Source organism: Macrobrachium rosenbergii, chromosome 15, assembly GCF_040412425.1.
Source record: "Macrobrachium rosenbergii isolate ZJJX-2024 chromosome 15, ASM4041242v1, whole genome shotgun sequence".
Lineage (NCBI taxonomy): Eukaryota > Metazoa > Arthropoda > Malacostraca > Decapoda > Palaemonidae > Macrobrachium > Macrobrachium rosenbergii.
Genome location: NC_089755.1, coordinates 54,093,076 through 54,111,108, shown reverse-complemented (window position 1 = coordinate 54,111,108; position 18,033 = coordinate 54,093,076). Strand labels below are relative to the sequence as shown.

At 36.1% G+C, this 18,033-nt stretch overlaps 2 protein-coding genes across 9 annotated transcripts; one reads left to right on the top strand and one right to left on the bottom strand.

The window, feature by feature from the left end:
* Nucleotides 1-264: 264 nt before the first annotated feature.
* On the bottom strand, nucleotides 265-4,764 carry LOC136846748 (pantetheinase-like). The gene is made up of 6 exons (XM_067117940.1): nucleotides 3,920-4,764; nucleotides 2,857-3,009; nucleotides 2,467-2,705; nucleotides 2,242-2,347; nucleotides 1,896-2,007; nucleotides 265-1,417 (listed from the first exon to the last, which is right to left on the bottom strand). The coding sequence occupies exons 1-6, from the start codon at nucleotides 4,193-4,195 to the stop codon at nucleotides 543-545; spliced, it is 1,761 nt and encodes a 586-aa protein (XP_066974041.1). The 5' UTR covers nucleotides 4,196-4,764; the 3' UTR covers nucleotides 265-542.
* LOC136846749 (required for meiotic nuclear division protein 1 homolog) lies at nucleotides 2,588-17,584 on the top strand. Of its 8 annotated transcripts, none has more exons than XM_067117943.1 (8): nucleotides 2,588-2,722; nucleotides 7,168-7,715; nucleotides 9,485-9,592; nucleotides 10,393-10,639; nucleotides 12,807-13,026; nucleotides 13,924-14,086; nucleotides 15,225-15,422; nucleotides 17,305-17,584. In XM_067117943.1, the coding sequence occupies exons 2-8, from the start codon at nucleotides 7,203-7,205 to the stop codon at nucleotides 17,461-17,463; spliced, it is 1,608 nt and encodes a 535-aa protein (XP_066974044.1). In that variant the 5' UTR covers nucleotides 2,588-2,722; nucleotides 7,168-7,202; the 3' UTR covers nucleotides 17,464-17,584. The 8 variants fall into 8 exon arrangements, with proteins under 8 accessions (XP_066974044.1, XP_066974047.1, XP_066974045.1 ...); XM_067117946.1 differs by lacking the exon at nucleotides 2,588-2,722 and adding an exon at nucleotides 5,506-5,601 and having other exon boundaries at nucleotides 10,393-10,498; XM_067117941.1 differs by lacking the exon at nucleotides 2,588-2,722 and adding an exon at nucleotides 5,534-5,601.
* The last annotated feature ends 449 nt before the right edge of the window (nucleotides 17,585-18,033 follow it).

Below are 18,033 nucleotides of genomic sequence, written 5' to 3'. Positions count from 1 at the left end.
GTAGTTCTCAAACAATGCTTTTAACACGGCAATATGAGAAAGTTCCCCGAAGTGTGGAACGCCTCATCTCAACAAGGAAAGGAAAGCAATGCTACTGAAAGAAATAGAGGAGATATTAGAAGTTCCTGAACTTGAAATAACAAGAAATTGGCACAACTTGCGTTGACTACTTAACAGTGAAGTAAGAAAAGTTATATAAAAAAAAGTACTGGATGAACTTAACTGCAAGGAACCACTAGCCATTCATGGTAAGTATAATAACAGTTTGATTCATTTTTATTTGAAACGTACATATTCTATATAAATAATGACAAGCCCTACATACACACACATGTATATATACATACATATTACTGTCACTTAGGCCATCTCGTCAACATATCAGAGAAAAAAATTAATATCAAATATCCAATTACTTTCACAGTTTTGTATGTGCTCTCTTCCCATTTCACCTGGCTAACCATTTTCTAAAGGGAGAGCAAACTATTCATGACAAGAAATTAATAAACTGAGTATGTCAAGTGACAATGATAAAACTACTCTCACGGATCTCTCTCATACCAACGGCTAAACAGCGTCAAGGATAAAAGGCTTTGCACTGCTTCTTTAAACCGAATAACCCCAGTGAAGAAATCGGGACGTTCCTGAACGTCAAATTCCCAGTTCTTGGAATTGTACAGTTCCAGATTTTGCGTAAACACCGAGGGATATACGTGACGGTTCCCAAAATTCCCTCTGAGTTCATGCACTCTGAGACTCGAGTGTCTAACCGGTTCGCCCTCTATGCGTGCGCAGCTCATGACGGTTGCGTTCAAACAAAAGACAACCGAGCAGATTTGAGAATACATGGGGTAAATTCCTCCTCCCTTGACGACAAGACCACTGTAGGCAAGAATCATGAAAAGTCCCACTTCATTGTCATTTCTGGGGTAATTGTACTCGAGTGTGCAACAGAAACCATCTTCATGGCAGAGGGTTTTGGTGCAATTTGACGAGTGTGTGTCAGTCCATTCGATAATAGAGTGATTGTATCTTTGTAAGTCCTCATGGAGGAAGGTCTGGTTTTCAGCAACGTGCAACGGCAATGCCTTGCTTTCCACTGGGTTCGAATGACTATATAATTCACAAAATCTTTCTTTTGAGTCTGGCTTCTCTCTTTGGACACCTGGTGATTGACAGTGGCTCTGTATTGGTCTAAAATCTGACCTCGTAGTTGAAACGTTTGTAGGAGGAGATGTAGTCACTTTTCCAACAACCAGAGTTGTGCCAGCAGCTGCATTGTAGACGTAAGTAGCAGGCTCAGATGTGTAACCTCGAAATATTCCGGAACCAAGGGCTCCTTCCGAAGGTTTAAAATAATTGGAAGCCAAAAGGTTGACTTTGTTCCCTTCACTCCACGCTTTCCACATCTGAGGAGCTGAGAGTTGTCATTATAAATTTTTCTAAAAGCTGTAAGTGTTTATATCGCTTAAAGATTAAAATGTTTTATTGCACTGAGCACTACAGTTTTCCCTCAAAGGGTGTGGGTAGTAATCTACAGCAGAGAACTAAATTGGTTCTAAGTATTGACAGATTTCAACTTATATATTTATGTTTGTTTGAGATTTACAATAGACAACAAAGGCTAATTTTAATTACGGTTCTTCACATTCCCCAAGTTCCTACATGCCGTGTTATGTCACCAAAAAAATCAATAAATGTTTTAAAAATGAGCTAGCTCCGTTAACAAGGCCATCAAATTAGTTGTATCAATACCTCAATCGACAGGAATTTTTAAATTTATATCTTAGCTTATAATTTGAAGCACTGGAGCAGTAACTGATTAAATAAAGACTGAAAATTCAGATTCACAAAAGCGCAATATTCATGCACAAGGAAAATGTATTTTGGGGTACCTGTTAGAAACGGGAGTTCATCAATCCAGTTAGTGCTCAGTATGGCATCATGCAAACCATAGGTACCAATATTGCTGATTGCTGGGTCCGAGTACATTATATCGAAACAAATCTGAAATGTACCAAACAAATTTTCAGATCTTGAATAATAATAATCTGATTTACAGCAAGCAATTTGAGGTGTAATGGAGAGAAATGACGGTAATTTTGATTCAAGTTTTATATGAAAGAAGTCAGAATTGCGTATAGTAAGATGGATGAAAATAATAAGGCAAAGTTAAAAATAATGACGTTAAAATTTACTTGCTCTGGCAATTCTTGCCTACATTACACAAGGAAAAATTACCTGAAGGGTAAAAGTCACGCCGAAACTCGTGGTGAACATGGCTGCTTCGTCAGGTTGCTCTCCCTTGGAAAGATGGTTTTCCACGTAAAGGTGCTTCTTCCGATATCTGTCGTATGAACCGTGATGTTAGTGCACTTTTCATTGTATAATACTGCTATGATGAAATTAAGTATCAACTGTAATATTTTCTAAGTAAAAATACTTTAAAACCGGTTTTATACTCACTTGGCAACAACCATTCCCGTGTCACTAAATACTACTTGAGTATTGAAGAAGAGGAGGTCTCTTTCAGGGCAATCTTCACCGGGTTGCGCAGAATCCATAGGCCCATTCCCTCCATCGGTATTAGGAACCCCCGATTCAAAGTCAGTCTCAGCAGTGGCATGTACACATTGCTGTTCTGTCATCTGCACCACCAGGTACGTGTGAAGCTCCATAGCCCCACAGCTAAGTTCTTGCAAAACCTGAATCACACAGCAAGGTAGGGAAGCTGTCACATTTTTCCGGCCAATCAAGATGTTTGAACAATCAAACCTTAATGAGCAAGGAATATGATTCTTTTATTTTATTACAAAATCAATATCTTTCGCAACCATATCATGGAGACTGATATACCTTAGAAGCATTGGTAGCATCAGTGTAGTCGCAAGGAATAACCTCATCCACCGGTTCAGGTACAATCTGACTTCGGGACAACAGCATCTCGACTGTTGTTCCTGTGTGGCTGCTTGTGAGGCCATGCTCAGGGAATACAATTATATTTGCTCCCTGAAAGAAGTACTACATTAGCTTAACTGCACAGAACTATTTTGTTAGATAAAATCTTTTCAGTGTTTCCATGAAGGTGGGATCAGATATTGCTGAATATTTTGAAGGAGTCAGTTCACCAAGGATGGCACTTGCGTAAGATTTCTAAGCTGTCAAAGATGTTTCGATGTTTTGTTTTTCTTAACGGTTGAAGAAATCGTTGCGTCACTATTCTAATGTGTTCAGAAGTCGAGTATTCTTTTAAAATAAATTGACTCATAATCCAATTTTAAGTGGTTAATCAACATGAGGAAAGGCCATATTCGCTTGTGTTTATTATAATCTATCACAAAAACGCGCATATATATATATATATATATATATATATATATATATATATATATATATATATATAATATATATATATATATATATATGTGTGTGTGTGTGTGTGTGTGTGAGGTAAAGAAATTATTTAAGAAGCACTAAAGTTCGTTGTTGAGTGATTATGACCATCTTATCTTAGGCTCATTATCGCCATCCAGATAATACTTATCTCTGTATAATCTACTTAAGCTATTCGTTTGAACAAAGAAATTTTCATGCACTAAAGTTCGTTGTTTGAAACCGTTAGATCATTATCGCCATCTAGATAATAATATTATATAGTCTACCAAAATTCGTTTGAACAAAGTTTTTTTTGAATAAAAGATCCTTTCGAGAATATTATATCAAAATCCATGAAGATGCTCAGACCAAGAGGTTAAAAGGGTATATGTTGTAAACCGCCCTCGACCCCAAAAAAATGTAAATTTAGGTCTAGCCTAAGGCCATGATGCTGGGCTCATACATCAGGTTTTTCTATAATGGTTAATCATTGTAATCCGTTATAAGTCATCATGTTATCTAGACAATGAAAATAAAATCCTACCTGTCTCTGAGCTTGTGCTGCATACCCCAGGAGAATTCGGGCATTTTCCTGCAATAACGCCAACCCCCCTAGGCTGACGTCGTCATAAGCCTCATAATCTAACACGGCTGCTATGTACTCTATCGTGTTTGTCTCTCTGCCTTCTTCTTCATCTCCAGTTGAGTAGGAAAAGGTACCAGGGACATCTCCATTCGGATCAGTATTTACATGTTGGGAAGAAAGATATAAAAAAACGATCTCCAACGCAGCTATGAAAAGAAACACTGCCCGGATCATTGCGAGGGCGAACCCAAGAGAGCAGACTCTCACTGCTTAAATGATATCTGTAATTGTGTTGTGACAACTGATCATGAATCTAATGACTTGAGTTTTGAAAGCCCGTTCCGGGTGGAACAAGAGATATTGCGTTACTTTCTCCTTTCTATAATGCATTATTCATTCTTATGAACTTAAAATCCCTATTAACGCCTCCAACGCTAAGGGCCTCTGTGAAATTCCATCAATCATGTCTTTCCGGCGTTTTCACTTCCACACATCTCCAACCTCCCGTCTTATAATCTCATCCAATTGTTTTGTGTCGACACAGTCTTTTATTTTACCATAATAATCCATTTCCGCATAACTTTAAAACTCGCACTAGACCAACGTATAATCTATTTCCAAATGCTGTTGAACTCTGATCCCCAGATCCTGTTCAGCTCGATCACTATCTCATTTCTTTTTTATATTGTATTGAAATCCATCTCGAGATAATTCCAGCTGGAAAACAACTTCATGGAATTAAATAAACATTCGTAAGAAAGTATCAACAGCCAAGGTTATTAGAGTAGTAGTAGTAGTAATACAATAACCTTACCTATACGACGGTTCCTCATCTCGTATCCTTCACGCCCTTGGGGTTTTGGGGTTCAGGTTACTGATTTATATCTACATTAATTTCAAAGTCCGTCTTTTAGTTTCATATGGTTGTTGTAATTAAGTAGTCTGGGTTTATATGGCTGTTGTAATTCAAGTAATTTAGGTTCATGTGGTTCAAGTAATTCTGACTCTGAAGACATTACTAATCTCAGAAAAAACGGAAAAGAATGTGGTTGCTTGCATGTGCTTGATAGTATGTCAGTTTTACACAACTTTTCTAATACTATCGAACTCACTTTGCCTCGGTAGCCCTGCATGGTACCTTCGGCGTAGTGGGGCTGGTTAAAGAAGGATCTGCTGACACAGAGACTGGAGCTTCTTACTGTAACTTTCATTAAGCAAAATAAGACTCCACTTATAAGTTACTTGGAGGACTTTTTATATATATATATATATATATATATATAGATACTTATATATATATATATATATATATATATACAAATATATACAAACGTCTAAAAAGTCTTCCAAGTAACTTATAAGTGGAATCTTGAATTACAACAACCACATGAACCTAAATTACTTGAATTACAACAACCATATAACCCAAATTACTTAAATTGCAACAACCACATGAACCTAAAAGACGGACTTTGAAATTAATCAGTTACCCGAACCCTTAAGCCTCAAAGGGGTTAAAGGATACGAGAAGGAGATGGGGAACCGTCATATAGGTAAGATTATTGAATTACTACTACAACCACTAACCTTGCCAGTTGTTACTTTCCTACGTCTACTGTTTGGTGTCAAAACAGGTTGTGGTAACCGTGGTTGTTTTATTTGTTTATAAACAATTTGAATGCTGTTTCAGAGTAAAATTACAGTTTTTGCGTGTGATTATGTTGCTTTACACAAGACAAACTGGCTTAGGGTACATGACAATATATCAGACGGTGTGTTGAACTTTGACCCTTTTTGACCAAATGTCATCTGTCGGCAAGTCAAGATCGTGTCGGCGAAATCTTACTTTAAACCACTATGGCATTCTTTACTTTAAAAATATAATTTCCATACGTTTTAATGTCGGATTTGAATGTTTTCGACGTTCGTTTGGTTAGCAAATGGCCTAAGCAGCCACACCCAACTTAACCTGACCTGATTTAACCTGACCTGACCTAGGGTACCAGGTTCTTACCCTGAGGAACAGCACGACACGGAGATATTATTTATTAGTGAGATTTTTTTGGTAGAACTAGCCTTAGTATTAGCTCCGTGTTGGGTATTACCTTGGAAGTTGACTTATTCTATAGTATTTTGGTTGCTTGTCAAGAATTTACCATTATTCTTTGTCGCTCGATTGTGATTAACCTGTAATTAACCTCAGAGCTGATTATATTTTTGTTATCGTGCATGGGCAGTGTTACAGGGAACTTTTGGTAAACAGTGGTTTCCTTCACTGGGGGGTCCGGTCCCCGGCTAAGTAACACGGCCTGCAAGGTTAGGTTAGTTCATTAGGGTACATGAGGTTAGTATGGTTCATTTTATAATAAATTTCCTTAGTCAATCCTTTCTTGAACATATGGCTCTCGAATGTCTCTGGTATTCGCGGAACTGTTCCATACAGTTCATGGGGAGCTAATACTCAGAAATAACAATTATTTAACTTAACAATACAGAAAATGATGTATACGATACAGCACAGGTGAAATAAGTTTAAAAATTTGCTGAAATAATGTGAGTAATTTTCTGTCTAATGTACTTCCCAGAGAGCTTTTATGTGTAAAAACACTTTATTGCAGTTAATTTTTCAAGTTATCTCACCTGTACTGCATCATGTACACCTTTTTTTGTGTTGCCCAATCAAAATCTTGACTGTTCTAGTACTGTACTATCTAGGCTATTGTCATGTACCCTAAAGCCAACATGTCATACATAAGGCAATAAAAAAACATAAAATATAAAAGGTATTGAAAAGGTGTAACTATAAAATGCTAAGATTCATGAGTTATTTTCCAAGGGGGTTTTAGATGATGAACAACATTTTTGGATGCAATATTTTGTGTGTCAGTAATTTGTCACCCACAGATACCTGTACCACCTCATACTACATTGAGTACGAAAGTAGTGTGCTGTGGTAAGGCAAATGTTTGTAGCCAAGAAATGTAAAATTTGTGTGAGAATTTTTTATAACAAACTATTCTGAATTTCAGTAGTTTTCCTCTGTCCCTAGGCATTAATACTGCTTTCTAACCAAAGTATTTTATCTAAATGCTATCGGTGAAGCAATTGGGGTTGGAATGGCATTCTTGTGTGGTTTGAGAAGTTAATTTCATGGAATGTAAAGATTTTTTCTTTTTAAATCTTATTTGATGATTATTCTATTTCAGGTTTATTGGTGATCACATTATTCTAACATTCAGCAATGTTGAGGAATATTTTATGTGATGTGAGATGCATGGGTTACAGAGTTGGGCATTTTTATCAGCAGATGGAACGTGTTGAAAGGACTGTGAGTAATAAAAGTTATCTTTCACATATTAGCTATGATAAATGTCAAAGTTTTAAGGTGCAGTTGCCTAATATTTGTTTGACTGAAGTAAAAAGGGTAGATGATGTAAGCCAATCACATGAAACAAATGGCATCTTTAAAAAGCTCAAAGATTTTAGTTCAGAAAATTATATGAGAACTGTTGAAACTTGCGTCAATTCACAACGCTATTTGAACTCTACAAGAAATATTGCAAGTGTATGGAAGCCAGTGCTGTCTTCTGGGTCACTGTTGTCTTCAGTGTCACAACCAGGCTTTAGTCCAAGTGCTCGATCCATGGCCACAGGAAGGGACAATTTTTCAAGTATCCGCAACCGCATATCGTCTTTGCATGCGAGGAAGAGAGTTCCAAAGAAGAAGAAAAAATCTGACTTGGATTCTGAAGAGGTAAATAATTACTGAGTATCTTACTTTGTTTAAATTTTGCTAGTAGTACACATTACTGAGCTTCAATGTATCTGTGCAATAGACAAACCTCTTTTTATATATGCTTCTGTACTGTAAAGTGTGCAGAAAATCTGACTGCAGAATTTCTACAGCTAGGTTGACCAGATGATAAACGTTCTTTTTTCACCCTGTGCAGACCTTTATCATTCACCTTCCCTCCTATTTAGTTGAAGGAACTAGCAAGCGTAAGCAATTTCATTTTGTCTTTTTTTATCATCTTTCTTCATTTTGTTGTATTTTTGTTAATAAAAATAAAAAAAAATTTTAAATAAAAACCTACTACAGCCTATTATGCATCCAAGGCAGTCCTCAGACACGTTATAGAAGAAGAGTACTACTGTATGGCTGAACTACAGTACATATATGCATGTGGGCTCCAGACCACCTCTAGTGACAGCAGTCATTCTTTGTTATTTTGACCTAATGGAAAACAAGAAGGTTAGGGAAGGGGCCACTTCTTGTACAATAATGGGTTTGTATCAAAAAAACCAACTACAGGTATTAGAATTGTAATTATTTTATCACAATCGCATTATTATTTAGGTGGAAATTCTTATTACTGTACTTCATGATGTAGACTGAACTAGGGCCTATGGAGTCTGCCATCTTCTGAAGTGAAAAAGTGAGTGGTAGACCAAAAGTTCTGGGGACTAACAGTGGGTCATGAATTGGACTAAAACCTTGTTAGTTAGGCAATGGGCTTTACTGTGTGGGTTGATCAACTGACGTTGATTTAGGCCTACTCACCATATCAGCAAAGTGTAGGAGCCAGTACCCCAGAATATTACATCATGTGGTAAAGGGCTATGCATGATGAGAATGAGGATAATGAGTCTGGTAAAGCCCCCCTCTCTTTCTCATGGATTGTTAAAATTTGGCCCTTAGCTTCAACAGCACCAGTCAAATATATATTGAGTGGTTTATGAGCCCTGAAGATATAAATGTATGAAGGTTGATGGAGGCCTTCAAGAAACAAAGTTTATAATGGAATTGATACATGTTTCTTTTAAAGCCAGGGAAGCACACACCTGTCTGATTTCTTGACCCATAACCTTTAATGGGGATTCTTGGAATTTGGAAGTAATCTTATAACCCTTCAAGATATGTCTCAGCCAAAATGGTATAGTATTTACAGTCTTGATTGTGCTGGTAGGTGAAGACAACCACTTGGCCTTCCTAAATGTATCCTCATAGCAGTGATTGGTGATAAAATGTATCAGCTTAAATCTGTTTTCACTGACACAGTAGGAATGACAAAGTTGGTAGACCTTTGGGCTGGGAGGAAGTAAAGATGAATTGGTAGTTATGGCATAATTTAAGACTGAAGTCTTTACTGGACTCACATGCAGTACAGATTGTTTTAACCACTGTATTCTCCCTCCCCTTGTTTCTTGTCATATTTATAAAGTGTTATAAATTTTTATGTTTTTGTTACCAAATTTCGTAATAGCAAGTTGGCTTTACCTCTCTCTTTGCTCTCTTCATATGCTAGTTTCTAATGCCTTGTGGGTTGTTTTCTACTGAACGTTTTCTTTAATTACTCTTGACAACCTAAAGGAATTTAATAATTTCCATACGTGTTAAAAGACAACAAATAACATCGATTTTCTTTTTATTGCCCACGGTATGTTAGGTTATGTGTTAGTATGTAAGCTTTCAAATCATTGCATTAATGCAGGGGTTGGGTGTAAAATTTGTGTGTCTTACAGGATAGGGAAATGATAGAAGGCTTTGCTCCTGTGGCCCGTCACAAGTTTCTTACTTATGATCCAGATTTTGCTCTTCCAGAAATTCAAGCACATAGGCCATTGCATAGAGTAAGGCTGTCTTTATATTGTTTTCCCTAACTGTGACACAGTAGTAGTTTTCCTTGATTATAAAACTTATTCTGTGACTTTATTTTGAATGCATTAAGCTGTCAAAGGAGATTTAATTGCTTGTTGAATTGTTTTCAGTGCTGTATTTAATCTATTAAATCTAAATCTAAGTGTTTTTGGTGGTGAGGGTTTCTGCATGAAATATAAAACCGTAATAGTAGCCCCATCAAGTTATCAAATGCATTGGTCTAGCATTTTGATAAGCAACAGAGATCCTATAGTTTAGACTACACTTGGACATGCAAGATATCACACAGCTTACAGTATTTCTATATAATTTCTAGCCCAAACTAAACTTTACTTTTGTCATTCAGTTAAGAAATTTATCAGTAAAATGTGTAAAAGGTTGTCTAGCACAAACCACAATAATAGTGAAGTTGCTTAGTAGAGAGATCTGATAAGTTGAGGGGTTACTATATACAGTATCTACAGAATATTCAATACAGTATTTAATCAACTGCTTACAGAGAGAGTATAACTATAATTATTAAGCTATCATTAAATTACCAGCAGTTGTTATTGAGTTGGGGTGATCCATTCCTAAAGGAAGTAGCCTCTGGGACATTCACCATAGTGGTTATGATCTTATTTGTAATTTTGGTTAATACTGTACAGTATACTATATAGGAAAAACTGTAAAGGACTGATTATAAACACAAAAATATAGAAAGTATTTATAATCTTTTATAAATATTAAAAGTGATACTTTGAACTAATAAATATATTGTACATACATCCAGGATTGGCAAGTTATCGCGTACGCAACAGCTGATGAATACGATTTGGATGGGCTGTTAGAAGGTCTAACTCGTCAAGGTCTCTACTCCGCTGCTGCTATTAATCCAGGTAATGTTTCTGCAGACAGTCCAGTTCATGCCGCATCAGGCAAGGCAGGAAAAAGCGCCACGCAGTCCTCTAGTAGCATCCATCAGAATGTAAACTTTATAGGCAGTAGCTCCTCTCAAACCTCATCCGCAACAATGCCAGGTACTAAATATGGTTATTTGTGTATGTAGAGTATTGTAAACTATATATGTATTCTTTCATCAGTGAACCGTTTCTCTATAAGGGGATAGTTTCAGAGAAAAGCAAGACTAAAGTCAGTAACACATTTGGTCTTTCAGCTCCTGAAGCTAAGATGAACTTCATAGACAACTTTCAGATCATCAGCCCTATTATATAACCTTCCCTGTAGGTTCATCATCCAATGATTCCCTATACAAATTGTACCACTGAACTCTTTTGGACTTTCACACTTCATGTACATTGAGGCAGTTCCATTTCATTCCATGACTTTTTATTCTATGTTTTAAAACTATCTCATTCTTCTTTCCAGGATTTCCTTACTATACATCCTTTCATAAACATGTCCATTCTTTCCACATGGGCAAGGCACCTCAAGACTCAAGACCTAGTGTTTTGCCTATACTGATTGCCATTGTATATTCACATTTCCCACCATTTCAACCCTTCTTACTCTCATGTATGTAATGCAAACAATTCATATCAACAAATTTCATGTTATTTTGCATTCAATTTTTTATCATTAACTCAACTTGCTATTTTCACTTTATTCAAGGAGAGGATGCTTGGTATTCTTTTCATATCCAAATTTTGCTTCCATAACCTCACCTTCTTCAAACATTTTCACAGAGCTCCTGCTACTTTCCTTGTTTTGTGTGTTTTGTGATCCAATTCCCTCTTTCATCCTGCCATGTATATCTTGTGATATTTACTTCCATTCTTTCTGTTTCTACTTGCATTCATTGCTCCATGTTTGTATGTTCTATGAAACCTTTGTCCATTCAGGTGATAACATTCTTTTAAGCATCTTTTCTTTCAAATACTTTTAGTTCTTTTACCTGTTTCCCCAGATTTTCATTATTGTCACTAGGAAGTCATCATTTTTAGACATAAGTCACAACTCCTGTTAACAACCACTTTAACTTTCACACAAATCTGAATTTACATCTCTAATCTTTACATGATCTCTTTTGTTACCACATCTATACATTACTTGGTACAAAATGCCTTACCTAGTGACATTTTGTATCTCGAAATGAATTCATGAAGCCATCTTTAAGACTATTTTTTGTATTTAAATGTCACTTAGTTTGTGAATAGTGTGAATAAAAAAAAACCAAACACAGTAATGTGTAGATATAGACATTCTCTCTCTCTCCATTATTTATTATATATATATATTTCTGGATATATATATATATATATATATATATATATATATATATAATACAGGTATATATATATAGCGGTTTCAACTTTATCGTCAATAGTCGAAATATATAGTTATAGATATTCATTTTCTTTGCCCAAGAATTACAGTATTTCTAATTATAGGACTACAAAGATGAACATAGTTCATCAAATGAAAACTGCCATTTAGGTATGTGCAATAACAAAATCCAAAATGAGTTTTTCTGAAGTGGAGGTGAATATAATCAATTCACAATTTGTTTTTTTATATATATATATATATATATATATATATATATATATATATATATATATATATATATATATATATATATATATATATATATATATATATATATATATATTAGTGGTGTGGTACTCAGGATTGAGCCAAGCTGCTAGCATTCCAGCTGTAAACAGTGTTTTGCATATCATCTAGTTTCTCTTCCAGACAAACAACGTCAGTTGCTGAGTGCATATTTTTGTGACTTGTCACTCTCTGGAGATCAGTATCATGAATTTATGATTATAAAGAATATGATTTTTAATCTGTTAATCTTTTGGAACAGTGATCATATAGGTAGAAAATTGTTTTTACTACTCATTATAATATTAATCTTTCAAGCTAGCTGTTTAGGAGCTAAAACTTATGGTTAAACTGCCTTGTATAGTAATCGTCAACCCCACGGACAGGTTCAGGGTTTTAGGTTCTGCATAAAGAGCAAATAATTGACAAGGGACAGCAAGTGTGGGAGCTTCCACGCTGTGGGAGAGGTTTGGCCAGACTGGTATCTTTCTAACTGGGATTCAGAGCTTGATTTCCATGCTAACGTTTTCAGTGAACTCTTAATAAATTATTAGGTTTTATTTATGGGACAAAAACAAAATTATAGTGATGTTTATATATATGTCGGTAATCTGATTTTTTCCTTTTTTGTAGATGCGCACGATGTTTTGCATATGGTTGCTACGTATCAGATAGGATCAGAGAATCGGGAGATTTATTTCTTTCGAGAAGGTTCCGTTGTATTCTGGAACGTCACAGAACTTGAATGTGCCAGTGTGCTACTCTTTCTAAAGAAGTATGAACAAGGCAGTTACAAGAAAGATGATATTGAAGAAGAAAGTGAAAGTCTCACTTACACCTACTCTGACACTGCGTAAGCATTGCATTTCTTTGTTCGTTTGATGGACAAACCATTGCTGTACACTCCAGCTTGAAGTTGACTTTTTCATACACATAAGTAAGATGTACATTATAGCACAGTATGGGATTAGGGATCTTCTTGAAATGGTGTCATACCCTGATATTTCTCGCTGACCTTTTTATTAAAAAATTAGTATATGCACGCTGTGTGAGGGGAATGCTACTTTATATTAACTCTTTCAACTTTATTCCTTATTATCTGTTATGGTATCCTTTTCAACTGCTTTTTGTGTACTCCAGGATTCTAAAGTATTCTGGTGTTCTTCCTTTTACCTCCTACTTTTGTATTACTTCAAGTTTATCTTTTGGCAGCCATCAACTGTGTAGGCCACTTAGTGCTTGCAATATGGTAATTTTGCACAAATATTAGAAATTCCCATCTTCACTGTTATTCTTTTAGTAATGTTTAGTCGTATCCCATTGCATTGCCAGTCATAATAAGCTATAAATTCATTGTCTTGAATTTTATATATCATTTTGCTTTCCTTTGCTGGGTCTTAATCACCAAACTAAGTATCAGGCTAGATGGATGTCTCCAACCAATATTTGGATATATTTTCTCCTGGTCCTTTGTAATTAATATGTATAAATTTATTAAAAGACAGTAAAATGTTTAATCATCGAACTGCTGGCATACAGTGTATCTATATAGCCGTGAATTTCATTTGTGCAAATCAGGCATAGTAAATATTTTCTGAACCCACTTTCCCTATGGAAGGTGTTAAAGGCAGACATTTGGAAAAAATAATGGCAGAGTTGTATAAATACTATAAAGATAGTAGAAGTGATCATTACAGAACTTACTGAAACCATTTCTGTTTAGCTTTCACGTTCTTTTGTGTATTTACAGCTCCAAAACAAGACTAATCCGGAACAGAATAGTACTTAATCCAGAAGGAGCCACAGACTTAGAGAAATATACATTTAGTAATGCAATGGCCATTTCTGTTAAATTGGGCATTTGGGAATCATCCTTGGACAAGTACATAGATGATATAGAGTATGTATCGGAGGTAAGTTCAGTCCTGTGTCCATTTGGTTAAATTCTTTTTTGTACTCAGTTTTTTTAATGTATATTTTAGTTGAGAATTGTTACAAGTGTTATTTGAGCCCTTTTTAATGTATATTTTAGTTGAGCATTGTGACAAGTCTTATTTGAACAACCAAACAAACCAGTGCCTTACATACCTGTATGCTCCAGTTCAAAATGGGGGTTAAGACTTCCATCACACTCTTATTAATCAGTATGAAGCTTCAGTTCTTTATTTAGGTAGCAATAAATTATTTTCATTTTCTCATCTTCTCCTGGAGATGGGCACCTCTTCCTGGTAGCTTCTGGTAATGGTGGTAATGAATCAAAGATGGACAGAGATATATTCTGTATCACTTGCTTTGATGCTGTTGATGCTGAGAACTCCACTTCAGTGAATGCAGATCAGCAATCACTAAATAGTTGCTGCCAGCAATTTCGAAGAAATCTACTCTAAATTTGTTCCATGGCCTTCTTCAGTCATCCAGTCATTAGCTTCTCAACCTGCAGCCTCAGCCAAAAAAGTGTTCACCCCCACCAGTGCTGAAAGGATTCCAGCAGCAAAATCATAATACAAGACTTGTCTTTTAAAACCATCCTGCAGTCATTAAGTAGCATGGTGTGGAGTCATAAAAGTTATTCTTACAAAGAGGTGGATATAATTATATCACAGTAACACCAGAGTTTCATTGGGAATATTGTAAACAAATTATACATCTTTCTAGGCTAATCTTGTGCACAGTGTTAAACAAACCCCAGGTAGTTCCAGAACCTTATGCCATCCTATCATAAATAGAGACCTAAGCCAGCCTCAGTTAGTTATCATTCAACTACCATAGTGCACACACTGTAGTAAAAACACGACTATACAACTGGACTACCTCTGTCACCGTTTAACTACTGCAATATGATACAATAATTATGATTTTTAAGTGCCAGGAATTTCTGACCAAAGTATTTATTGAAAGTTTATATTGAAAGCAAATTGTAGTGAAATGGTCTTTTTATCATGAGGGAGTAAACTTAATTTAACATTTTGCAATTAATGCTATGGGATATCTGTAATTATCTGTGTCAGTGAAATTAAGGTCATTTCTTTAGTGCTTATTAATTTTTCTTAGGAACTGGGCAAAACTGGAAATGTTGTACTCAGTCAAGGCCAAGTTCTGCAGTGTATGGGTCAGCTGTTCGCTCTTCGACATCTCATCAACTTGAGCTCAGATTTGCTGGACACTCCAGACTTTTACTGGGAACACGAACACTTAGAGCATCTTTATCAAAAGACAAGCAATTATTTGAATGTTTCAAAACGCACATCAGTAAGTATTGCTGCAATAACTGCAACTCTGTTCAACTTTACACAACTCTCTAACTAATTTTGCATGAAGTCTCAGTAACTTCTGTTTGGGATGTGGAAATTCAGATGTTTAGATATTATTTTTTTTTTTTTTTTTTTTTTTTTTTTTTGCATTTAAAAGTACCATATATGGTAGAACATAAGACCCCCTTTTCCCAAAAATATTTCTTGAAAAAATATCACCTGGGTCTTATATATGACTAGCAGTACTTAAGGGCCATATATAATATCAACCTTTTTTATACCTTGCCAGACCCCATAATACTGTACAGTGTATTGGTACCTACTGAAATGCTATCGTCGTCGTCATCATCATCATCATCATCATTATTATTAATTAGTATCATAAAAATTAAAGCTAGATGTTCTCATAGGTGACTATCTTTGTTCTGTACCAAAGAGATGAATATCTTTGTTTAACACTTTAACACTCAACTCTAAAATGTTAAATAGTAACTGTTTCTAGGCTCGTATGCATATTACCATCTTTTTATGCCATACTTGCCTCATATATCTTCTTCTTTCGACCTTATTAACCCCACTTGAATAGCAGGGTCAGCCGCTCGACTCAACTTTCCCCAGTCCCACCTCACCCATATCCCTCCTCACCACATCCATCCATCTGATCCTCTGACGCCCCACACTCCTCCTCCCGATCACTGGCATGTTCTTAACTCTTGATTGGTTCCACCTCCTCTCCTCTTATTACATGGCCATGGTATCTCAGACAAGCTTCCCTAGCCTTCTCCTTAACATTATATATACCACACATTCTTCTTATATCTTGACTCTCCCTCCTTTCCAGTAGTGATATTCCAGTGATCCATCTCACCATCCTCATATTGGTTCTTCCCAACTGTCCCTCCTCTTTCCTCTTAAGTGCCCAAGTTTCTGCCCCATATAATAGTACGGGTCTGAAGTCTGTCATATAAATTTTCATTTTAAGCCTTAATAGCATTTTCTTGTCTAAAACAACTCCAGTTACTTCCCTCCATTTTTGCCATGCTTCTTTCACTCTATGTCTCACTGCTTACTCAGAACCTCCCTCCTCTGCTTTTATTGATCCCAAGTAGTTAAACTCATCGTTCTGTATTAGCACTGTACCGTCTTCCACTTGAATGTTCACTTCATGTCCTTCTTTACTACTAATCTTTAGCTCTGTCTTTCCAATGTTCACTTTCAATCCTTTCCTTTCTAAGGCTCCTTTCCATGCTAAAAACGTTTCTTGCAGTTCTTCTGTGTCTGCTATAATGACTAAGAGTGCACCCACTCCCCTAGCCCTATTGCATTCCATTATTGACTGGAGATTCAGTACTTAATTTTTGCCACAGTTTTCATACTCGGTTGGCTAGACCAGGCAGCAACTCCCCATTTACCCAGGCTTGAGACCGGCAGCAAGTTGGACTGGCTTGTCCCCCCCCCCACCCCCTGGCTGGGTTATACTTACCTCATGTATCTCAATATGGCATGTTTACTTAGAAATTAAGGTGATAATGATGAGTAAAGGCAACACTGGTGATTGTTTTTGTAGTAGGCCACACTAGCATCACTGCCATACAACATATTCTACTGGTTTTGTTTCTCAGTGATTGAATATTACAAAAATTGCACTTAATTGCCTTATTTACCAGTTACTGTATAGCTGTATCCAGTATTGTTTTGGTGAACAGTATTTTTTGTAAGGTCTCTGTCATTTACTGCAGTTTCATGGCATCTTGCAATTATCTATCGAGTAATTTGATCATTTATATTTGTTTAGGAATTTATTCATCTTGAAGGATGTTGATGCCACATGCCACGTACTAAACTACAAACTGTGTCAATCAAATTGTTTCGGTTCACAGGTAATGAACGTAAAGCTGTCTCACTGTGTGGAGTTGATGGAGTTGCTGAAAAGTCATCTAAATGAACAGCATTCTGCACGCCTTGAGTGGATTATCATAATTTTGATTATGATTGAAGTTGGCTTTGAGGTTCTTCATGTCGCAGAGCGATGGCTTTAAATTTCTTATAATTCTAGAGAGCTTAACAGAGGACACAAAGATAGTTCATATATATAACAGAGGACGCAAAGATAGGTCATATATGTAGAATTTATGTACAATTAAAGTATTTTATATTGTTTTCTGACTTTTTTTTATCCTTTTCATCTCCAACTGTGTGTGATGCAAATGGCCTCTGTGAAATTCTGTTACTCTTTTAATTAAAAAACAAATTTTAATTCTGATATTCTGCAAAGCCAATTGTTATTAAATAACATATGATGGAAACCAGTAGGATCAAAATGCTAACAGTGGGTAAGACAAGGATAATCTTCATTGATGATTCTGCCTTTGACCAACCAATAGTCTTGGTGAGGCTAGTGCCTGCAGTCACAGTGATTGAGCATAAAAGGGCTAGAAAACAGGAGGCCTCTGTCCTCTGCTTGCAGCGTCTGCCACAGTCTCGACATTCACTCTTCTCACACAGATGTGGTCCCGACAGCGTGCAAGTTGGCCAATTTCCTCCATTACTCTGTGGAAAGACAATACAAGCTGACATGCTTCTCAGTACATATTAGAGTTATTTGTAGT